Source organism: Panthera leo, chromosome C1 (assembly GCF_018350215.1).
Source record: "Panthera leo isolate Ple1 chromosome C1, P.leo_Ple1_pat1.1, whole genome shotgun sequence".
Classification (NCBI taxonomy): Eukaryota; Metazoa; Chordata; class Mammalia; order Carnivora; family Felidae; genus Panthera; species Panthera leo.
The window spans coordinates 191,909,975-191,935,253 of record NC_056686.1 but is presented as its reverse complement, the minus strand read 5'-3'; the positions used below and the strand labels follow the sequence as shown (position 1 = coordinate 191,935,253).

Here is a 25,279-nt window from a genome sequence, read left to right as displayed (position 1 = left end):
GGGACCACTAAATAGAAGTTTTAGAAAGGTATATTCTGGTTCACTACAGGAAGAACAGTTTAGCAATGATCCCTATTTATAAACTGTTTAACTCAGGAGACACAGCTTCCTTTCTCAAAGTAATGCTGGACTACCATTTGGAGGAGAGAAGAAAGGATACACAGGGAAATTAAGCAACACACTAAGGGCTGGGCAGGTTAACAAGTTCGGCCTAGACCTAGAAGATCTCTAAGATCTTTATGCAAACCTTAAACTGCATGTTTATAGAAGGAAAAAGACATAAAGAATAATTTCTCACCTTCCTTTCTAAAAATAGTTCTCTCCAAATCTAGGACCTAGGACTCACCTGAGTTCCGGAGAAAAGTCTTTTTAAGTCCTTACAGGAAGACTGTGAAGCAAAAAATATGAAATGGGAGGCTGGGGTTATGGCCTACTTGAATGAACGTTCAAGTCTTTTTTTTTTTCTTTCAATAAGCTCACTGCAAAGATGTATACTGCTCTAGGTTCCAGTTCAGCAGTCACCTGCGGAGCTCTAGGTGCCTTTATTCCCCATGGATTCAATCCAAAGGAACAAGGTCTCCAAAGAATTAGGTAACGTGCATAGTGTAATCCCTGACCCTTAAGGTGAACTTTCTGAATATATAATTATTTCAAAGTTATATACTCCAACTTACATGCCTAGACATAGCTGGTTTTACAATGCTTTAAATGATCTCAAAATTCAGGTAATAGCTTAGGTAAGGTTATTAATTTTGACAAGGGTTTAGTTTTTTCCAATGGCACATTTAGAAAATAATTACTAAGTTATTATTTTTGTATCTTAATTTTCCTGAACTAAGGTATATCAGGTTAGTCTTTCCCAAACATTTCCACTTTATCCCACATAGTTAATGATTTCCCCAATCAATTCTTTTTCCTCCATATCTTAAGAAAAAGTCTTTTAATTGGGTCTGTTCTTGTGTGTGTATATATATATATATATATATATATATATATATATATATATATGTTCCTATACGTAAGGTGACTATACAGACGCAGCATATTCCTTACTGTAAAATGAAATAAACTTTGAACTAGATATGTATCTATTTTCATAACTACTGAAAGGAGAGAGATATGGCTATAAATGACAGTTACGAAAGTAGATGCAGAAGTTTTTATACACATACCTGAACTGTCTGGACTTGTGGAGACTGAATAACTGATGGCTGGGCCGCCTGAATAACGCCATGGACTTGAACTGTCTGCCCATTGGGCAGCTGTACTAAAGTTACGGTGGGAGCAGACGATGTTGCATGAGCTGCTGGCATAGATACCTATGGTGTTGAACATGGAAAAAAATTACCATCACAGATAACCTCCTTCGAGGTAGTCATGCTCAATATGCACCAATTTTTTAGCAGGAAAAAGATGACCTTTTTGCTAGATAAGTATTTCACTGGTGTGAAAGAAACTAATGATTAAATTTAATATTCTTTAAAAAAAAAAAAAAAAAAGGACCATAAATGCCCCCTCCCTTTCAAATCCTTCCAAATGACAAAAAAACCAAAAAACTATTTTAATGCAGTATCAAAATTTGTAACACAGACTTCCTCTGAATACCAAATACACTTTAATTGTATGGTGCTTTACATTTTACAATTTCCTACCTGCTTTCATGTCCAGTTTCTCCTTTTGCTCTTCGAAGAAATCAAGACTGGGTAATAAGGATTATCTCCATTTTAGAGACAAAAACATCAAGTGCTCAAGAGATTAAGTAACTTACCCAAGGTCAAGAGATATGCTAGCTTTGAAGAAATATAGAAGTCTTCAGAATATTGTGTGTTAAATAAGCCATATTCTAAAATATACCTGCTCTCAAACTTAGGCAAAACTTCTCTAAGTCTAGAACAAATATACATCTTAAAATATACAGCATAGTTTTCTCTCTTAAACTAACTACAAGCATGCCTTTCATTAGTGAGAAAGTATGAATACGTATTATAAACTCAAAGTTCCCACTCCCCCAAATCAAACTGGTATGATACTTGGTATTCTAAGGATTTATTTTCCTCTTGAAGGAATAAAAGCAGAATTGAGGGAATATAAGAGATACTAATTTTCTCCTGAGGCACAAAGGCAATTTTAATGAGTCAATATCCAGGTTCAAAGGGTTCTTATGTCATATGTGTCTATTAGATGGTATTTACTGTTCCTATGTTTGAATACATTCAGGGATTCATTATTTTTTGTTCATTCAGTAAACAGTTATTGGGGACCCAGGTGCCAAGGGTGGTGTCAGAACTGAAACTACAAACATGAAGAAAATAACTGGGGCTACATGTGTGAAGGCATCAGGAGAAGAACATAAATAAGTATAATCCAGTGAAATAATAAGGCTTGCCAAAAGAAAAATGAACACACTGAGGAGAGCTACCCACTGGCACCTAAGAGGAGGGGAGGCAAGAATGTGAATTTGAAACAAAGAATATACATTAGGTATATTATGACTCCCTGGGACAGGCACAGACTTTCAGGGAGAGAGGGATGGAAAGCAGTCAGCACTACTAGACTGACCACCTAAGTGTGTTACTTTATGAATGTAGGAACCGGGAAGAGAGAACACTGTAACAAAGGAAGGCTGGGGCTAGATGAGCTAGTCATGAAAAGCCACCTATGTGTCACCTTAAAGAACGTGCGTTTTTTCCTGAGACTGGGAAAGACACTGAAGAACTTTTGAACTCTGGAGTATCATGGTGAGGTTTGCATTTTAGATAGATCACTTCAGTGGCAGTATGAAAGATGTTCATTTCAGAGAAAGAAAAAAGTGGAGGTGAGGGGATTGAGAAAGATTATACAGTAGTTAAGGTGAGATGATAAAGCCAGAAGTAAAGCACTAGTGGTAGGGAGGGGGAATGAGAGAAGTGATTTAATGAAAATTCAGGAGGCAGACTAGAAAGGGCTTTATGAATGATTGGTTGAAGGAGGTGAGAGAGGAAATCAAGGATGACCCACATAATTCATGTTTGGGTAAAAATTGGTAAACTATGCCACCAACTGAAACAGAGAACACAAGAAGTAAGCTTTGGGGTGGTTGGGGGCGGGGCAAAGGGGAATGGTGGAATTGATCTGATATCCAAGAAAGTAGAGATTAAAACCATAAGCATCCATGTTTGGACAGTTAGGAAGTCCCTCCTTATTATCATTTTCTCTCTGACTGCCATAAATCTTATCTAGTTTTACGTGGTTCTCAAAATGTGGTCCATGGACTGCCTCCATTAGCATTACACAGGATGCCTCTTTACAAAGTCAGAATCTCAGTGGACCCAAGGACACTTTCCCCTGCACTTAAGTTTGAGAGTCACAGCTTAAGTTACTCAGAATATCTCCTCTTAGTTCCATACAAAAGCTCTTCTGATATTTGAAGTAATTATTACATCTTCTCTATTTTATAGAATAAACGTAGCAAGCTAACTCAATGAATAATCCCTATTCTACCCTGATCATTCTATATACTGGCTCCTCTCATCATAAGTTTACAAACAGTACAGATAGACAAAGTAAGATAAAAATCACTTCTGTTCCTACCATCCACAGCGAATCGCTGTTAATATTTTTTGCTGTAGATATATAGCTGTTTTTATAACATACTATCATGGAATCTATTTTATTTTTTGAATCCATTATAAATATCTTTCCATACCAGTAATAATTTTCTTTAGTGGTTCTAATGGCTGCACAATAAAATCACATACTTTGTTTAATAAATTCATTATTAGATATTTAGGTTTTCAAATTTGCCTATTACAAAAAGATTCAATGATCATCCTTTTACTTCTTTAAATCCATAAAAATTTACATTCTCATAGTCAAAACCAAGATTATTTTCCTTTCCACTTTAAAAAATCTCTGTTAAATTCTCAAAGTAAAATGAGGCCTCTCATTATTGTTTTAGATTGATTTTCTTCCTTTACTAGTTGGGCTGAAATTTCTTCTGTTCCTTGACCACTATAATCATGGATTTGACAATTTTTATTATATTCTGATATTAAATATGACAATAAAAAATACTGGGTATCAGACTTATGAAAGGAAACTATGACAAAAATGTGAAACGTATGTGTTAAGGACATGGATGAGCAAATGAAAAAAACTCTGTAATTAAGAATAAAAAAACCAAAACTATAAAAAACGGGAAGAGAAAGAAAACTAGCTTTCCTAAAGCTCAAACATCATGTCATTCTGTTCTAGGTCAATCCTAGAGGACTGCCTGATGAGGATGACAAATCAAACATACGCATGTAATTTTGCTCCTTCCTAATCTCCAATTAAACTTCATAAAATTGACTCTGTTTTTACAGGCATAATCACATGAGCAAAGAATGAGAAAGGCAACAGGAAGAGTTTTGGAGGCTGGAAAGATGGATGAATGGTACTAAAAAATGCCAACTCATGAGGTAGATGCAGGGAAAGCCAGATTTGCACCACAAAATCCTTCAGAGGTTCAGGATCTAAGTAAGTCACCCTGGAAGGTGGAGTAAAGGGAGAGCTAAAAATAAGGAAGGCTGGTTGAAGGCTCTTTGAGAAGCAATTGGATCCCCTCTCCATAACTCCCTGTGGAAGAATAATTAATCTACTCCATGCTGACAGAAAAATGGAGATTTAATTTCTGGATAGGGGAAATTACACCAGACACTGCTGAAGGTGGGGTAACTAACTTTCAGTCTTCTTCTCTCACTTAGCTCCCAGGCCTTTACCCTGTAAGCAAGAGATTAGTAAAGCTTTCCCCGAGGAACTTAACCAACCACAAGGGGCTTGAATAAAGACTTGAAAGATACTGACATTGGGAAGGCCATAATCACCCTACACTGAAAGCTCACAACTTATAGGCATCAGGCCCCAAACATATCCAGAGCTTTGGGTACAGTTTTGCGGTCCCCTACTTGAAACCTGAGCAGACAAGCACAAATTATAAACATCTGAGGAAAGCTTCTTCTAACATTAAAGATGGAGAGACCAAAACAAATTGAAGGGCAAAAATCTATACAGAGAAAAATCTATATGGGGAGAAGAAAACTTAAAACCTAATTAATATTCTCAGAAATGAACGAAAATATTGCCTTTGTGAAACATAAATAGGATGCTATTAAAACACAAAAGGACAGGGGCGCCTGGGTGGCGCAGTCGGTTAAGCGTCCGACTTCAGCCAGGTCACGATCTCACGGTCCGTGAGTTCGAGCCCCGCGTCAGGCTCTGGGCTGATGGCTCGGAGCCTGGAGCCTGTTTCCGATTCTGTGTCTCCCTCTCTCTCTGCCCCTCCCCCGTTCATGCTCTGTCTCTCTCTGTCCCAAAAATAAATAAAAAAAAAAAAAAAAAAAAAAAAAAAACGTTGAAAAACACAAAAGGACAACAACAACAACAAAACACAAAAGGACTATTCAGAGAACAAAAGGAACTGTTGGAAACATGACAGCAGAAATAAAAAATTCAACAAATGGATTGGAACACGAAGCTGAAGAAATCTCCCAGAAAACAAAGCAAAAAGACAAAGAGAAAGAGGAAGGAAAAGAGAGTTAGAGAAACAATCCTATAGTGTAGCATCTAGATCACAAGGATCCTAGAGAAAAAAATCTTCAACCAAATAATTTACATTGCTCAGAATCGAAGACATGAGTTTCCACTATAAAAGGGGCCATTGAATGAATATATATATATATATATATATATATATATATATATATATATATATATATGGCACAATGGATGAAAACTATTTAAGCCAAGGTCCTAATAATGAAATGGTGAAGCACTGTGAAGAGATACCAGAGAGAGAAAAAAAGTGGTTTAGTCCTTTCAAACAGCAACACTGCTTGGTGATTGTGGATCAATGCCTTCAAACTTTGAAAGAAAAAGGATTTCTTTACCAAGACTTCTTTACCCAAACTTGCTTAAGAAACCACTGGAAAACGTGCTTTACTATGTCAAGAACACAAACTCGATTAAGAGAAAGACAGTAAGGGGAAAGGAATTTCCAGGAATGCATCATATAGCAGACTCAGAGGACAACCAGATCAGACACAATAGTGCCATCCAAGAGACAGATAAGTGGAAGGTTTTCATCACCAAGATCCCTGCTGGCACTGTACCTTCTTTTTACCAGGCCAAATGGTTGGATGAACCCAGTGGATAAACCCAGACTCTCACCTCTGCATGTTTGCCTTGACCACGTTTTGATGAAGCCCTGCATTTTCCCCCTATGTTTCTGCACCTGCCTCATCCAAGTATTTACTTCACCCCCAGATATATTCTGCTTTGCCTTAACTCCTGAGGGGTGGAGGTGGGCCCTAGTAATCAGGAGAAAACAGACAGCAGCCCACTCCTTGTGACTCTCTCCTGCTGGAGCTCCAGTATTTGGCCCCCACTTTGGCTTAGTGTAGTAGCCCCCCCTTAGTCTGTGGTTAGCCCCCTATTCTCCAAGACCCATTCAAACTCAGGGACTCCCCTAGGAGGGCTTTTCAGTTCTTCAGGACGCTGAAGTTCAACATCCCAGAGCCTCTGCTAGGATTATATTCTTCTGGGAGCCTTTATCAGAAAGAGACAGTATCACACTCTTTTATCTAGCAGGTTTATGTCTTATATCAACTACCTTTCTCACTTATATGCAAATAATGGTTAGTATTATTTAAAATATTTGAGGAAAAATACACCAGAACAAAAAATAAGGATGAGAGAATATGACTTTAGAGATAGAATGTTTAAGACAAAGACAAAGTTAAAGAATCGTGAATTATATTTAAAGGACACAGGAAACAAACACCATTATCATCCTTGAAATTTACTTGTGTGTCAGTTTGTTTATCCTATTTTTTAGTTTAAGCACATGGAAAACTTAGCCTGTCAGATTATCTAAATTCCCATGCCTCAGAATAAATCTGTGTGATATGAAAAAAAAAAAAACAAAAAAAACCCAAATAGTTAACATTACCAGGTTTTCTTCCTTGGTTTAAGAGAGACAATCTACCCATTATTAAAATGTCATTATTCTGAATCAGGTCACTACAAATAGATAACTAGTGTTTAAAAATACGGTTTTCTGTTATGTTACTAAATTAATTGTATCATTTCTAAAATTAGGCTAATAATACTAAGTAAACAGGAATTTTGATACCCTAAGAATGTCTCCGCTCGTTCTATGCTTATCTCTATAATAAGAACTAAATCTTCCTGTCTGAAACATACTCCTCTTAGAAGAGACATAACTTGGAATCTTCTCCATGTATTTTATATACCTGGGCTAATGTGGCAATCTGTGGCTGGGCTTGAACTGTCATTTGTTGGTTTTCAGCTTCTGTTACAGCCGCATCTCCACTCTGCTGGTTCTCTGCTCCAGATTCCATGGTCATTTAGTTACCTACAATAACATGGAAGAGTGTTACAAGCACTACAGTGCTTTGTGCTTTTGTGACTTTAAAGGCAAATTTCAGGTTATGAATAGGTATATGTACTGGTTACATTAGCAAATGCACTCAAATCTAGTTCAAAAAAAATAGTAACCTAGCTGAAATACTGTCAAACTCATCCAAATCTGCTGAGCTGTATAAGTTCTAGTTCCTTCAAAAAGGAAAAAAAACAACCACCTGTCTTTTCACTTGTCACTTCTTCCTAACGGGACAGTATTCCATCTAGAAAGAAGAAGGGATTCCTCCCTTCCATGAATCTCCTCTATGAACAAGGGGAGGAGTGTACCAGTAAAACTGTAATTTTTTCAAACTGTACTAATTAGGTATGGAAAGAAGGTAGAGAGTAGAAGTGAGCTGATGACAGGGTCTATGAGATGTATCGGCTTCACGGTACCTCCTATGAGGGTATTCCCTCCTATTATAGGGAAGAAGCAGAAAATTATATGCTACTTCCACAGGAAATGTTGGGACAAAATCAGCCCAAGTTGTGGGGTATCGAGATAGAAAGGTGGGATAAACATCCACAGAGCCAAATTAGAGGCCGCAGACACTGCAAATATTAGTGTTCTGACTCCTCACCCTATGTATAGTGTGCCACACTACACATGCACACATACAGGAAACAAAACTGAGTAAGTTAATGAAGGCTGCTCTTTTTTACTTTGGGACCCTACTTTGCTGGTATATTTGCTGGGTAATCTGGCACTGACTGGGAGCATAGGTAAGCAGAGAACAATCCCTAGCAGCAGCTACATGCTGAGGAAAGATTTCTGACAACAGAAATAAATTTCTGGTAATAATTGTGTCTAAAGGATTCACAATCAAAGAGATTACTTCTTACTTGTGTACCACTGTTATCATTTAGTGCCTGGCATATTACCTGTCAAAAATGAATTTACTAAAAATAATGACTACCTACTATGATTCCATAAATAACACAAAAGCCCCAATGCTTTTCCAGAATTTATTATATTTATTTTATAACTCTGAAATTGATAGATCATCAAAATTGTGACTGATTCTTATGTGATTATTACATGCCATCGTAATGTATAATAAACGAATACATTTTGCCATCATTCAGAGTTCTAGAAAAAGTTTTACAAGTGACAGTTAAAAAAAAGGAAGTAAAAATATCTCTGTGGAAATGAGTATAAATAATATAGAAATATAGAATCCACAAAGGAGATTACAAATGAAAAGATCAACAGACTTAACTGCATAGTTATTTACAACATTCATATGACAAAAGACACTAAGACAAGTGCGTAGGGAGAAAACATCTGCATATATAATTGACACAGTAACATCTAGAATACAGAGAAACTACTAGTCAACAAGAAACTCCTTCCTTATTGACTAGTTCACAAAAATACATGCTCGAGAATATTCACTGTAGTATTTTTTGTAACAGTGAAAAACTGGAAACAAGTATCCATTATCAGAAGGACCATTAAAGAAATTACAACAATGAAAAAGGAGTCTGTACTATAACGACAGATAAAGCTTTCCAAGGCTGAGTGGAAGCGCAAGTCACAGAACACACCGTAAAGGAGAATTCCACTTATGTAAAAAAACAAGTCACACTGTGTAAAACACGCTGTATGTAGGCATCAAACAAGTATGGGAAGTTACATACTAAACTGTAAGCGGTGGCTCTGGACAGAGGAAGATGTGGTGGAACTGGATAGGATGACGACTTTCACCTTGTACTTTTTACATAGTTTAGCATTTTGTTTTCTTCCCATCAGCATCACTTCAGAATTACTTGTACAATTTAAAAGATTTTAATTCCAGAAGTCATGAACAACATTTTGAAAACTATGAACCAAAAAACCGTATTTCAATCATGATTTTGAGATACCTGTTGAAAAAAAATTTTTAATCTCAGATATTTTTATATGAAATTACCATTTTTATTAAATCCTGCCTCAATTGCTTACCCCATATTTCTAAACAGCAGAAATACTATTCTTAAAAATTATCAAGTAACTTTATGATCACTTGTGATAACTGAGTTATATACTTACAGTCTGTGCTCTTTTAAACTAAAAAAATTAAGAAAGACATTAACAACAAGGCAACATCAACAACAAAATGGTTTCTGTACCCTAAATGTTGTCCATACTTTTGGTCAGCAAGAAAATAGCATGTGAAAACCACCTAATCGCAATAGCATGCAAGTGAATCCATTTGAGGACAAGATTGAACTCAGTCAAGCTAAGTATGGGCAGAAATCCATAAATTTTTCTCCGTCTTCTCCCCCATGTCATCATTTTAATGCGAATAAAGATAAATATAACTTTATCATCATACCTCCTTTGTAGACAGAGTATACACCAACCATTTTTAAAAAACTTTATTCCAGGCCACATTTTTTTTTTTAAACCTGTGCTGTCATCTATATAGTTTCAATCCCCCATTTGATTAAAAGCAATCTAAGGTACGGATCATGTATCTTTTTTTTCCCCCCACTATACAACATCAGGACTACTTAATTTTTTTCTGACATTTGAGGTATAGAACATCTTTATAACTTTTTGTTGCAGAAAAGAAAATATATTATAATAAACAAAACCACTAGTTAACATCAATGATTATAGCTACAAGGACACATTCAAAATAAGAATGGGACTTTCATCCTTCTTCCCTTCCCAACTAGGTAATATTCTTAAAAAACAAAAACAAAAAGTGTAATATTTTCAACAGGTAGGATTCTCTCATCTAAACTGCCACTGTTTTATTTTCATTTCTTTCATCCAGGAAGACTACCAATCTTTTTCAGATATGGGGACAGCCTTCTTAATGTTTATAACTCTTAGCTTAAGGAGGTATCAACATCTCAAGCAACAGCACAAATACTGTCTTTCATCAGAAAATTCTCAATGTGCTTTTCTCAAAGTGTAAGTGAGAATTGTTTAAGTAATAACAATTTGTTTCGGATTAGAAACTCACTGACTGAACTGAATCAGACACTATTTTACCATCAAGGTACTGAAATAGCAGTCTCTCAACTAGACTAAACTGACACTTAAAGTTGGTGCATTCTTTCTGGACTCTGAAAACTTTTGCTCTTTTTTGTTTGTATCTTCAGGTGGAGAGAGAAGAGATGTTAGAGTATCATATGTACAATCTTCAATTTTGCTAACATCCCAGGAGCAGTCTAGCCAGAAGTGCAGTATGCAGACACAGGATCAATGACTACAGCCAATATGTGGGTGTCCAAAGTCGTTTGAAGAAAGGAGATTCTTAATTCATTACACAAATGAATGCTTTTCAGGAATACAAAAATTAAGAACGACTGAATACTGCTATGAAATAAGTAAAATATTAGGTACATATAAGCTCAGAGAGAATGTTGTATAAATACTGGGCCTGGAACATCAGTAACAGAATGGATCTCAGATATCACTGAAAATGTAGTATCAGCTTGACAGTCTGGGGGTTCTTCTTCCAATACTCTCACAATTATAAAACTCTGGGTTACTGATATTTAAAATTTGGAGATTTTCCTGATTTTTCCCTAAAAATTAATATAATCCTTTGGAAACCCTAAGTTTATAACAAATTTCAAAACAGTATCATGCCTAAAAGAATCAAAAATATTTAAGCCAATTCACAAGGATACATACCATTTTGCTATAATGTCTTCTAGAGTTCTGCCTCTCATTATGAAAAATAAAGTGAAGTGATTCTTTGCATTATTCACCCAATGTTCAGAGAAATAAACAATGCGGCTGTGAGTAGTGGGGAGAGGGAACCTAACACTTGGTGGGAAGCTGGATCTGTCACCAAGCAGTCACTGGAAAAATTAAACTTTTTGATTTTCAGTTTCCTCATCTATGAAAACAAGGAAGATGAATTAAAAAGAATTCTTTCAATTTTAAATGCTCTGACCCTGAGAAATGACACAAGATACATGTACACACACGTAATTATGCAGGCCACTTAATATAAATGAAGTATTTCCTTTTACTATATAATAATATTTACACAGTAAAAGAAGACAGCTCACTAGGAATAGGTCACCTAGCCTGCCTCTTGATCTTGGATTAGTACAGGGCTATTACCACTTACTGATTTATAAAATCATGAGAATGCAATACAACTTGAGATAATTAGCAGTACTTAAAAAAAAAAAAAAAAAAAAAAATGCTACGAGACCAGACTACTAGTCAACAAAGATTCTCTTTCAATGTTGGACAGCGTTTCTTTTATCATTACATTGCTCTGGTCACATTTATTGTTAGCTATCAACTAAATAGTTATTAAATAGTTTTATAGTCCCCTTTCTTAATTCTCAAAGAGGATAAAGAAGTTTTTCCTTTCCATCTTAGAAAGCTTCAAGAAATTTATCTAAGATGGTATCACTTTGTACCCTTTACATGGTAAAGACAGTAGATACTGAAAACTTCACAATGTAGTTTAGAAAAACATCCCAGTAAAGCGTCAAATGAGTGCTTCCATGACATTTAAAGGAAAGGAAAATGTTCTGCAATAGTCAAGAGAGTGGGGGAACTCCAAAGCAGCACTGAGGATGGACACAGAATTCAAAAATGTGAGGAAGGAGGGTAACTTTTCTGGTAAGAAAAATGGTATGAGCCAAGGCTGACATTATAGTATGCTTTTAGAGAAATGAGTGAATCAGTGGCTGGGGTCAGATTCTGTACAGAAGCAAGGAGAGAAGGCAAATGATAACAGAATAGTCACTCTAAAGCTATCAGCAATCTCCTACTAGGACAAAATGAGAATTGAGAATGATGTCTCTTTAAAGTTACTGGGTTTAGAATTTCTATATTGCAATGAATTTCACTTCTACTCTATATAGCAATATATCCTGAGAGAATTCACCACAAGTAACTAAATAAAACCAACAACATCTCCAATTTTCACAACTTACATTATATACGTTATACTTTTATTAGGGTATCAGACCTGAACACTTACATGCCAGGCACGGTCAAATCACTCGGGAAAAAGAAATACACAAATTTTTAAAAACACTTTCCTTTTGTGGAACTTACATTCTAGTGTGTGGGAGCAGGGAGAGAAGGTAAGTAAAATGTATAATAAATCAGATGGTGAGAGGTAGTGTATAAAAAATAAAGCTGAGGGGCGCCTGGGTGGCGCAGTCGGTTAAGCGTCCGACTTCAGCCAGGTCACGATCTCGTGGTCCGTGAGTTCGAGCCCCGCGATGATCTCGCGGTCCTTGAGTTCGAGCCCCGCGTCAGGCTCTGGGCTGATGGCTCGGAGCCTGGAGCCTGTTTCCGATTCTGTGTCTCCCTCTCTCTCTGACCCTCCCCCGTTCATGCTCTGTCTCTCTCTGTCCCAAAAATAAATAAAAAACGTTGAAAAAAAAATTTAAAAAAAAAAAAATAAAGCTGAGAAGGAAGTTGCAGGGATTTCCAAGATTCTAAAAGCTGACCAGTGAAAACGTCATTAATAAAGCAGCATTTAATTCACTCAGATTAGCTAGACCCAGTATATCATGTATACATTAGTGGTAATTTTTTAAATCAAATTGTCTGAACTTGTCAGGAATTACCTTCTAAATAACTGTCATAGGAATCAATATTATGGGAATTACCTGAAACTGAAATTTGGTAATAAATGAGTTTTAATGAAAATTAATTAATTAATTCACGTACTTAGCACCTCTACAGAACTATACTGAATCAGGGACAGATTTCTGGCAGCACTATGTTCATATCTATGTGCCTCTGCCAACTTAAGCAAAGCTCAGCAAACAAGAAAGCAAGTTCATACTGTCACTTTTGCTGAAAAGTCATTACAAAAGGAATGAATGCTGCAGATTTTAGCTTGTTCTGCTTCCCAAAATATTTTGACCTTCAAGAAGTGCCCCAGTCCTTACAATCCTAAACATTCTATTCAGGTTCAACTTTATAAAAAATAAACCCATCTCCTCCACAATCTAGTTTACTTTTTAATTCCTTAAGTCTATGACCAATTTAATCCAGGATTTTGATTTATGAATAACGCGGCCATAACTAATGGAACATAAGATTACATGCTGTGATTTTTTTAAATGCAAATGACCTTAATTATAAATGAGAAAAAAACCTCACCCTTACCCTAACAAGTGGCTGATGCCTCCTAACCTCAAAGCCCAGGGATTTAAGGAAAGCACAACTCTAAAGTCTCCAGGGTAACCTCCTTGATGTGTAAAAGGTACATTTGGGCACATGATTTTAAAACTATATGATTATTTTGGGGCGCCTGGGTGGTTCAGTAGGTTGAGCGTCCCACTTCAGCTCAGGTCATGATCTTGTGGTTTGTGAGTTCCAGCCCCGCTTTGGGCTCTGTGCTAACAGCTTGGAGCCTGGAGCCCGCTTCAGATTCTGTGTCTCCTTCTCTCTCTGCCCCTCCCAAGCTCATTCTCTGTCTCTCTCTCAATAATAAATGAACGTTAAAAAAAAAAAAAACCAAAAAACTATATGATTATTTTGTTGTCATAGTCAAATATATTACTAGAAATATTTTGCAGAAGTGTAAGTAGAAACATCTATGGCGATACTGAATACTCTCTACATGTTTTGTACCTCTTATTTCGTTTTTAGGATATTATGACTATTTAAAAAGCATTCTAACACATTCTTAACAACTCCAGCATGTCTTGATTAATTCTCTAAAGTGTTATGATTAATTTACTAAAGAAAGTAATGAAATGTTCAGGTGCTACACAAGACTTCGGCTTTCCAACAGTCAATAACTATGCTGTACTGCCGTTTTTTCTATTTTTTTTCCCCGTACATTTTTTGGGGATTGTTAACTTTGAAGTACTTGTCATGTCACTCTTTAATATGCTCAATCTAGTGGAATGGAGATGTATGCAATCAATACTGGAAATTTAGCAATGCTTCAGGTTTCTGATGCTAGTAGTAAATGGTCGTTTGGTATTAAAAATAGCATATCTTCACTAAAACCAGAGAGGAAAACAGCATATTCAAATGCTGTATGTGTATACATAATGCGTATATACGTATATATACACATTATAGGTATTATATAGGTATATACGTACCTACACACATACCCCCCCCTCAACAGGTACCAACTTCAACTGTAAAATTTTATTAGAATAATCACACCCTAACAAAATGAAATTATACATTTTTTGAAAAAGAGTATGAATGGGAAATGTGACAAACTAAAATAAATTGGTGTCTTTATCAAGTTAAGTAAATTCTAACACAGTTTTCAGAAACAGTTTACTCTGTGCTCCTACCAAGGTCTTTCTTCCTTAATTGGGAGAATAAATCTGCCTCTAGTCCAGATATTAGAGGAAGGCAAGAAGTTGTACATGAAGTTAATTCTGTGTGATTTGAACTCAATGAATTTTAAACATTTTTAATACAAAAATAAAAGCCTAAAGATTGCTTATATATTTTTATAATTTCTTTTTATCAGTAGTAAATATCAGTATAACCCAACCACCACTACCGAAAAACGAAGGCAGCATACAGGAAAGGGAAATCTTTTCAATTTTATTTAATAAAATTAACTTATTTATTGGACTCAACTCAGAGAAACTGCTTTAAAAAGTTAAATATTTATATTTTATTATTTATTGCAGTTTCATAATTACCACAGTATTTGGATGCTATTTTTAAAGTCATTTTTAAATGTGTAGCATGTGCTACAAGAAAGACACTGTTCTCAAAGTACTTACCACGGTGAATTAGAAAAATGTTACATGATTTATAGAAATGCACTGCACGATGACAGCCTTCCTAGGACTAATTCTATAGTACCTTTCAACAGAAAAGCTTTAGTGTTTTCTCAAACCAAAGTCATTATTTTTTAAGTATTGGCAAAATGTATTTGCCTCGCTTGCCTTCACGTAAGACTACTTATGGCTCTCAAACAAGCCTTCATGTATCTGGTCACCAAGAGACAAACAGTGTTGCTTAGCAAGGAAGCAACCATGACTGTGCATTATTTTAGATAACATTTTATCCCATTACTTCCCATTCTCCTTTCTTTCCCATGCAATACTGTTTACAGCTTTTTACACCTAAGCATTTCAAAGAAGTGAGCCTATATAAACTTCTACATATGAAGTTCCACTAAATGGATGTTTTGGAGCTGAATTTTTTTTAAAGGACTTAAGGATAAAAGGATTACACACCACCTACATGCAGTTACTTTTAGAAAAGCAATTTCTGTGTTGACTAAAGAGTGAAACTCTTAAAATTTTAAGTTGATTCATAAACTAGCTCAATGCTAAAACTGTAAGGACCCACAAAAGTTATGCTCTGAAGTTAAATATTTAAAGCCTACTACTTCATTTACTCAATAAAACCTGAGAGACTATGTGAAAATCACTACATTCAAATGGAAAATGAATATCCAAGTGTGTTTATAAAGTTAAACATTTATTATTTTGACAGCTCTGTTTTGAACTAAATTTTGAAATGCTATTCTTGGTGAATTATTTACAAATTAGACACGGAAGAGTGAAAATTCACTTTTCCTGAAGTGAGACGGCACATGTTACAGGAGAAGTCATAAGACAGGAATCCTGCTTTTAGTTCTGACTTCACAGATGGAGAACTAGACATGTTGAGAGATTTGCAAGGAATCTGCAAGACTGTGCAGGGCTGTACCACACAGCCTCCAATATTAGAAAATGTGAAGAATTCTTTGTATATTTGGCAATGGAACTGCATGAACAATTAAGCCACGTGCTAAGCATTTTTATTATGTTTTGCTCACTAGAAAAAGCCTGGCACCTAAGGGACCAAGGACATACTGGACTACACTGAAAAATTAGCCATGGTTGGGGCGCCTGGGTGGCTCAGTCATTTGGGTGGCCGACTGCAGCTTTGTGATTTCGAGCCCCACACTGGGCTCTCTGCTGTCAGCACAGAGCCTGCTTCGGATCCTCTGTCCACCCCTGCCGGCTCACGTGCTCATGCTCTCTCTCTCAAAAACTTAAAAAAATAATAATAAACATTAGCCATGGTTAAGCTACAAAGCTGATAAATTACAAACAGACAACAGCAAAGTTTTACTTAAAGATTCACTTCAATTTTATGTATCTTTATTTTTACTCCTAAAAGAATCAACATGAAGTCCAATCTTTCAGGTAGATGTATTATTTTAAGTTTATTTATTTAGAGAGACACAGCATGAGTGAGGGAACAGGAGAGAGGGAGAAAGAGGGAGAGGGAGGGAGGGAGGGAGGGAGGGAGGGAGGGAGGAGAGAGAGAGAGAGAGAGAGAGAGAGAGAGAGAGAGAGAGAGAATCCCAAGCAGGGCTCAAGGGGCTTGAACTCATGAACCGCAAGATCATGACCTAAGCCAAAACCAAGAGTCAGACGCTCAACCGACTGAGCCACCCAGGAGCCCCTTTTTATAAAGCTTACTTATTTTATTTTACTTATTTATTTTTTACTGACCTGGTAGTGATTTCTGGTAAGGTCGTTTTGATTTATACAATCTTATGCCATTTCTCAAGTCTCAGAGGCAAAAAGTATTAGTAAGGCATCAGAGGTTAATGAAAACTCAAAGTGGAAAAACTTTTTAAGCTATGGGAAAATGAGCATAATTTCCTTGGCTTTAAAAAAATAAATCTTTAACTTCAGTAAGTTTTAATTATCTAAAGCATGTATGTCTGCTTCCTTTAATCTGTGCAACTCTACAGGAACTGTTTTTAATCCTGCCTTTCAAAGCTGTGACCATCCCAAGAGGGAATCATTCATTAAACAAATACGTTTTCTGTGCCTATTACATAAGAAGTGTTCCACCAAAAACTATGGGGACTACAGTTTAAAACAGACAAGAAACTTTCTCTCAAAGCGCTTACAAGCTAATAACAGATAAAATATGTGTTATATACAAAAGGGCTTGGCAATTATAAACTAATCGTTATGACCAGTTTGCCTATAAATTCCCTCCAAAAAATATTTAATAACAATGATTTAAAACCATAAACTTCCAGTTTGAAATGACAGAAATACAACAAATTATGGAAAAAAACAAATCATGTCTTTCTACTGATGTAGATCTAATTAGTAAGATAATGAAACCAGTATATTTTTTTAATACCTTGGCTAGAATATTTCCTCCAAGTGAACTTTTATATACCTATTTATACAACTACTATATAGTACTATCATTTAAAAACAAAAATTCTAGATCATTAATAAAGCTAGAAACGTGAAAACTTTCATCACAAAAAGACAATGCTACAAAAAAGTGATGAAGCCTATGCTTTACTGTTATTTCTTGCTCAGAGAAAAGGCTCTTCCAGCAAATAAATCATTTAAGTTCTCCAGAGCTCAGTTTAGTCATCTGCAAAAAATGAAGGAGTTACTCCCTCCCTTAATGGTAAAAGTTTGTTAAGCGTGAATTCCCCCAATATGGTAGAGTATTATGAGTAATACACTATACTCATACAAGCATCATAATAAATTCTTCATTAGAAATAATTCTCAAATATAGTGCTTCAAATTAAAATGTTTCATTCAAAGTTGTTATTTCTTGATTTATACCTCATTCTACTTCCATGTCTTCATTTTGGTTGTCCTTACCACTGCCTAGAACACATTGCCTTTCAATGCTACCTATCCAAGTTCTTCAGTATTCAGTTTAAATTCTGTCTTTCTCATAAAACTTTTCCTCACCAAACTCTTTCTCTTCTAAACTGTATAGCCCTTCAAGACAGTAGTGAAAAATTGATATTCTGTCATGTATAAATCCTTCTTTCTTACATGATTTTTGTCATTTCTACTATACTGTAGGTTCCTGAAGGTTCTCCAGCTTTACTGTTTACAGCAACTAGCATGACGCTTCATTTAACATCTACAAAAATACTTAACTGAATAAATCTTCCTATGATTATTTCACTCACTTTAAAGTCAATGGTCAATAAATGTTCACTGAATAAATGACTAGGCTGATAAACGACAGTAAGTAAAACCAAAGCATCATTATTATTCGTCACAGCAAACAAAGCTGCTACTGATAACTTTTAAAGAAATGATACCCCTTTAAGAATACAAATAGTTCGGAACAAGCAATAATTTTCACTTCAGTGATATTTCTCAGTCTCCTATTGCCAATCATCTACACAAATAGGGATAATGACCCTCAGAAATAATGGTTACTCAGCTTTGGCTGAATTACAAACATTTTTAGTTACATTTATATGGTCATAAAATCATAACCAGAAACTCACACAGATAACCAGCTCATTAGATATACTCTTAAAGTTGAAGAAAGCAATCTCAGTTTCAGAGAAGATTCACTAACCTTTCGGAAAGAAATTTCCTATTACCATTGGTGTAAGTCAACTTTCAGACCTACCCTCTACTCCTACACCAACATCATTATCAATTTTAACTTCCTACTGGATTCTCTCTTCTACAACAAAAGGTCAGTCTTTACTTCTCCCCTTGAGGCAAGAAACTCACCAATGATCCCTCAGACCTTTTACTCTCCCAATCTTGCTCTTTGTTAGATTATTCAGAGATCCTAGATTAATCCAACAACAGAAAGAAAACTGATAAATGCTTTTCATCTTTGTTCAGACAGCCCATCACATTCGTGGTAAACTCCTTTTTTACTTTTACCCCAGCATAAGAAAAAGCAACTCAGACATTTAAAAGTTTATCAAGAAGTACTACTTTTTTTAAATTGAAATTCATGAGCTAGCCCCAAGAACTGATTAAATATATATTGAAGGTAATTTTTCATCACTGGAGATGTAAAATACTGTCTTCTACTTATCTATAGGAATACATACCAGAATATGAATGACTAACCTTTTTCCCCCTCTTCTTTCTGATAAACTAGAAAACAGGTGAGTAAAACTCTAGGTAAAATATAACATAACTTATCTTTATGAGGCCACATCTGGCAGAGCTAAGAATGCAAAACAAAACAAAGAGGAGTATGTATACGTTAGGGGGGAGAAGCATTCTGAATGTGAAGAAAATCCAATGGCTACTCTTTATCCAAGTTACAAACATGTCTCAAAACCTACATTTACAGATATTATGGTACAGAATAAGACTGAAACCATCTTTTCTTCTTACGGATTCAGAAAGTTGACCAGGGTTCACCTCTTAAACCATGACACGTAAAACTGGCAGCAGAAAACAGTCAATTTCACATTATCAGTTTGTCCATTTAGTTCATGATCTTTACTTCTACCACAAAAGGCAATTTACTGATTTCAGCATACTGTGAGAAATCATTTAATTCCCTGTCGCCCACAGATGTGTTCCAGAAGGAAAATTTTCTGCCTTTGCAGATTTCACTAATCTACCTCCAACTCCCCAAACCTGTAAAGATTAGTGTTTTTACTAACTGAGCAGGTAAAAACAGAAAATATTAGTACTTAACATGAAATACTAGTAAATCCTCAAAATAATAGTAAGGCAATATTCTTACACTAAGAACTTCAGCTCAAGTAACTGGCAATGTGAGCAAACAAAAAATGAGATACACCACAACAGCTTCATTTAATGACTTGTTTTTTGAAAGATAAGGGCCTTAAGTGTGTCCCTGCTGCAGGATTATTAGTTATCATTTTCTTTCTAAGTTTAATCAACTTAAAATACTTACAGCATGTGTATTTTAAAGATAAATACACTAACAGCATGTAAAACGTACCAAATAGTTAAATGCTACCTAGAAGAGCCAAAAAAAAGAAAAAGAGAGGTACTGAAACCTGTTTTGTGTTCTAGCTGAAATGAGTATTACTTGGTCCAACTGGATGACCAAGGACTTACTTACACACACACACACACACACACACACCATGTAAGCAGTAAAGTCTAAGTAGACAAGCATATAGACAAGCATTCTTTCTATTTATATATTAGCTATATTTATTGCTACTTAATTAGGTATAAAATATAAAACTCACTGATAATTACACTAAGAAATACTAGAAAATCATCAAAGAAAAAATTAATGTGAAAACAAAATGCCACAGGGACAAAGCTAGTACTCCAATCAGCATTAGGAGGTAGTAATATCGCATGAGAACAGTCTGCTTAAGTGGGAAAAAAAAAAGTACTTGAGGTGTTCTCTCTCATTTAGAGAAAAAACTATAGACACTTTTTTGGTGCAATAATAGTAGTAGTCTGTTCAGGGTGTAAGAATCTCAACAAAAGAGTTACATTCAGACTAAACTCATTTTGTGAGTTAACTCTTACCCACCTTACTTGCCTTTTCATGCACATCTGGATCACTTCACTAAAACTTTTAAAAACTGGAGCTAAAAAGGTAGTAAGACAGTTCAAATAGCCACTTCCTGTCAGAAACTGGTATTTCTTATTCAAAAGAAATGTCTTTCATTTAAAAAAATAAAGGCATAATGACAGATTCCCTTAGTTTAAAAGGTCATACAAGACCCAAAAATAAAACCAGCTCACTAACCAGTTAATAAACACAGGCACATCCATACGATGAACTGTCTCATTAAAAAAAAAAAAAAAAATGAAGCCCTTAATATACTGAAATAAAACAATTACTCAGCTGTATTAGGTGAAAGACAGCAAGATACAGGATAGTGTATTTAGTATATAATACCATTTGTAAAAAGAAAAACAATGTGCAACACAGGGCGGGGAGTACATACAATATTTGCCTTTACATGGATAGAATTAGCTACAAGGACAAATTGGTAACACTTGAGCAATGGGGATGAGAGTGAGGGTGTATCACATGACCACCTGCTGTATTACATTTTATGGTGAATCATGGACTACCTGAATGAATTACTAAAAAAATTAAATTGAAAATATAAATACATACATTCTGCCTTATTAGTCGTCATGTCCCCCAAAGTTTCCTGAGGATCGAGATAAAACAGTGTAATCCATCTCTGGAGTCTCTGTAGCTTTCGGCCCAGTGGACTAAACATACTACTACTACTACTACTGAATAATTTTTAATATTTTAGGCAATATTTGATGAGCACTTGTGAAGTGCCTGATATTTAATATGTATTAACTTATATAATATCTCCATTTCTATGAGGTAGATAGAGTAGATTTATGACGAAGGAAACTGAGGAATGAAGAAATCTGAAGGTCCCATAGCTAGGAAGTTAAAATAAAGCTTAAAAATGAATAGCTATCATTAATTGAGTCCCTAAGGAGGTACTTTATAATTATCTCACAGCCCTATAAATTGGGCGGTATTCTAATTTAACAGGTAAGGAAACTAAGGTTGAGAAAGATTAAGGCACTTCCGTAGGTCACAAAATTTCCTGAGGGTGGGCACATGACAGCGGTGGCAACAGCAGGAATGAAACCCAGGCCTGTGAGTCCAAACCCCGTGCTCTTTCCACTAACTACATTGTCACAGTAAATGCTAACCAAATATTTGAATTACCATGAACTATTGCCTCAAGTGATTCTGTAGCAGAGATGAGTTCACACAGGACTAAGAAAAAAGAAATCCTTGCATTTTTTTCCATTTGCTGTTCTTAAATTCAGATTTGAGCTCTGCAGCCATCAGGAAAGTGACACTGTACATCCAGGAATACACGTTCGTAAGACTCTGCCACAGGCTGCTGTAAACAAGTCTTTATAACCGTCTCTACAAGTTACTTTATGGAGTAAGTGAAATTATAAATTTTAGTGATACATTGTAAGCATTAAGATACAATTTTCTGTACTGTGGAAAAACAGGAAAAGATTTTTTAAATGAGGTGAAGTAGGGAATACATACTTGGCTTTACTATGACCATATGATATCCAAAAAACAAAACCCAATGTCTTAGGATGAGAGCTAACGTAAAGCTACTTCTCTACAAAAATGAAAAATGCTGTTAATTAGATACAATCAAGAAAATGAATGTCAAAAAGCAGGAAAAGGAAGGTACCATTTTATGGATTGGGTTTCTAAGTTTCCTTAGGCTCTCAGGTGAGAAAAAAAAAGTCATTCAAAAAGGGGTAACACCGGTTTTAAGTGTCCTTTTAACATTTTTCAGTCTGTCTCAGTCAAAGATTCATTTGCTTTCTGAATACATGTGTCCAATAAAAAAAAAAGGCGCAAGCATATTTAACTGTAATTTCTACTGACCTGGGAAGTGACATAAGTATAACTTATGGCCATGCTCCAAGTGAACATTCAAATATTAATGAATATAAAAGTTTGAAAAGTTCCACTTGGAATTGCTAAGAATTGCAGACTATCAATCTGTAAATAAAACAAAACGTAAAAGATCTTCTGGATACGAGAGGAAAAAAAATCCATCAGGACACTTTTTTTTTTTTTTTTTTTTAATTCACAAAGAGTCATTGTCACACATTCTCTGTAAGGGACAAATAGTCTACTCAACTGATGCTGGCTTGCAGAAAATCTTCAGGACACACAGCAAACTATCGCATCATCAATACTATAATTTCTTCAGTGTTTGGAAGTAAGATCATCTTCCCAATCCTTATGTAAACTCTTTACTGCATCTTAATGAAGTTTCCCAGCAATGATAAATTTCTAAGGTTTTTTTTTTTTTTTTTTTTAAGACTTGCACTAGGATAAAGTAGGTTTTGGAAAAGTGACTTGGATACAGAAAAAAATCAAAAGACAGTGCTTCTATTACCAATCAGTATTTATTCTGAACAAGAAACCTTGTAGTATCCATCACAATGCTATCACACTATGACAGTAAGTATTTTCAAAACAAATAACGTGTTCATTTTTTGTATCACCTAAAATAACCGTTTTGGCTTTACTTTTAAATCAGGAAATGAGCCGTGAGTGCAAAAAGATTTCAAGAGCTGGCAACCGAAGTTATCTTTTAAACCAAACCTTTAAAGGCAGAACTGATGCAAACGAAGTCTAGGATGAAATTCCAACTTCTTAGGAAGGTATGACAAACTTAAACAGGTCATATTCCAGGTCCCTTAAAAACTGTCTTTTAATCTTTAACGTGTCAACGACTTTTCTGCGGTTCTTTTTACCAACAGGCAAAGAAAAAACAAGCCTTGTGGCTTCAACTATTGTCCGTCTCCTGCAAGGGTTACTTACTGCATGGGAAGCAAACACTGGACACTTCTAAATGCTTATTTTTAGATTTAGTATTAATCTCTTACTTAAGTTTAGACAGAGACATGTGGGAAGCTTGGTTGGGGGTGGGAGATCCGGAGGACCAAAACTCGGTTGGCATTGTTGGCCCCCAAAATATAAAAAATTGATGTAAAACAAAAGTGAATCGCCTAATATTCGTTTCAACGAAGTGCTTCAGAATGATAGATCTCAAGTGATTATTACCTTTTTGAAAAGGGTTAAAACCGAAACTGTTTTCAAACAGCAGCTTCCCTTTTACAGGATCCCAACAGTTTTTTAAAAAGTTTTACAAATATGTTTTTCTTAGCCCCCCCCTTCCTCCCCGAAAGAATGCATTTCCATGACTACTGCCTTAAAAAAAAAAAAAAAAAAAAGAGCGAGGGAAAAGAGTCAAAAATTATATTAAAAAGCACGGCTCTCACCATCTCAACTAAGCAGAAAAGAACAGAAAACAGTATGTCCCCAATGGGGTGGGAGCGGGGGAAAAGGGCATGAATAAAATACAGAACGAGAGGAAACCTTTGGTTTCGAACTTTATTGCACAAAGAGAGTGGAGAGAAGAGTAGGTCAGACGTTGCAGCGCTTCCCCTCGCGAAGCGGGCATGGCAGACACCGAGGCTACCGGGAAGGCAGGCACCTTCACCTCCTCTGCCCTCAACTGTCGCCTTCTTCCTCCTCCACCCCCCGCGGGCACCCCGGCGGCGCTGCCCCGGCGGACGGCCGGGCCAGATCGGGCCGGGCCGGGGGCGAGGCGGGCGGCGGGGGCCGGGCGAGCGGCCGGGCGGCGCGGGGGGCAGCGGCGGGCCGGGCCGGGCGGGCGGCGGGCGGCCTCCCCCGGGGCGGCTCCGGGCTCCCGGCTCCCGGCTCCGCGCCCGGCCCGGCCCGGCGGCGGCGGCGGGAACGCGGGCGCCAGCTCGCCGCGGCCGGCCGCCCGCACACACCCCCGGCCGCCGGCTCCCACCCCGCCCGCCGCCCGCCGCCCCCCGCCATGAGCGCCGCCGCTGGCTGCAGGCAGAGTCGCTGCCGCCCCGGCCGCCGCTGGCTCCAGTCCGCCGCCATTATTCTTTGTTCGCTGCGAGCGGCGGCGATGTTGTGGGGCTCGGGCGGAGGCTCCATCTTTACCGCGGCCCCTCCTGCGAGGGGAAGGCCCCGAGCGCGGGTGTCCGGCGCCTCCCCGTCCCCCCTCCGTCCCCCCGGCTCTCTCCGGCTCCTGCCTCCTCCTCCTGCTCCTCTTACCGGTGGTACAAGCTCCTCCGTCACTGCTTTCGTTCGCGGCCCGGATCTCGCTGGAGTTTTATTCTCTCCCCCACGTAACACACCGCGTCAAACTACACCTCCGCCGCGTCACTCACCAACACTCCGCTTCTCCCAGCCGCCCGGGCCACAGGCAGCAGCAGCCGCCGCCGACTGAGGAGCCGCAGCCAGGGAGCCAGCCAGCGCCGCCCAGTGCCGAGTGCGCAGCGGCCGCGCACGGAAACAGCCGAGCTCGGCCCGGAGGAGCTCGAGCGGCCCCGCCCCCCGCGCTGGAGGCGGAACTCGCCGAAGGCCTTCGGGCTCCTTCGGCCAAGGCGAAGGCGTTCCGCGGGGAGTGGGGAGGAGGCGGCGAAGGTGGGAAGGGACGGGCGGAGGGAGGAGTGGTCTGAGTACCGCCGCGCCGTTTTGGCGGATAAAAACCCGGCGGCGGAAATTTGCCGGAGGAAGGTGTGTGTGAATGTGGCCCCGCGGGGAATTCCCTAGGGGTGTCGACGGCTGGGTGGAAACCCCCGCGCGGGCCAGCCCCTGCGG

At 37.4% G+C, this 25,279-nt stretch overlaps 2 protein-coding genes across 9 annotated transcripts in view; one reads left to right on the top strand and one right to left on the bottom strand.

Annotated features, from left to right (window-relative positions):
• METTL21A (methyltransferase 21A, HSPA lysine) overlaps nucleotides 1-4,433 on the top strand; it is a 60,187-nt gene extending 55,754 nt beyond the window's left edge. The window contains exon 4 of the mRNA XM_042949928.1: nucleotides 4,234-4,433. Within this exon, the coding sequence (XP_042805862.1) occupies nucleotides 4,234-4,244 (11 nt within the window). The 3' untranslated portion in view covers nucleotides 4,245-4,433. The remainder of the gene's footprint in view (nucleotides 1-4,233) is intronic.
• The window catches only part of CREB1 (cAMP responsive element binding protein 1), a 61,120-nt gene extending 36,151 nt beyond the window's left edge, over nucleotides 1-24,969 (bottom strand). For 2 of the 8 annotated variants that reach the window (XR_006205664.1, XM_042949913.1), the window contains exons 1-4: nucleotides 24,731-24,966; nucleotides 7,272-7,393; nucleotides 1,173-1,319; nucleotides 347-388 (exon numbers count right to left, since the gene is read on the bottom strand). Coding sequence is in view for 7 of the 8 variants with exons in the window: in XM_042949913.1 (XP_042805847.1) it covers nucleotides 347-388; nucleotides 1,173-1,319; nucleotides 7,272-7,385 (303 nt within the window). In the remaining variant the exon portion in view is untranslated. Of the gene's footprint in view, nucleotides 1-346; nucleotides 389-1,172; nucleotides 1,320-7,271; nucleotides 7,394-9,081; nucleotides 9,307-11,074; nucleotides 11,283-24,730 lie in introns of those variants that run through there. The other 6 variants (XM_042949915.1, XM_042949914.1, XM_042949917.1 and 3 more) reach the window with 6 other exon arrangements.
• Nucleotides 24,970-25,279: the final 310 nt, after the last annotated feature.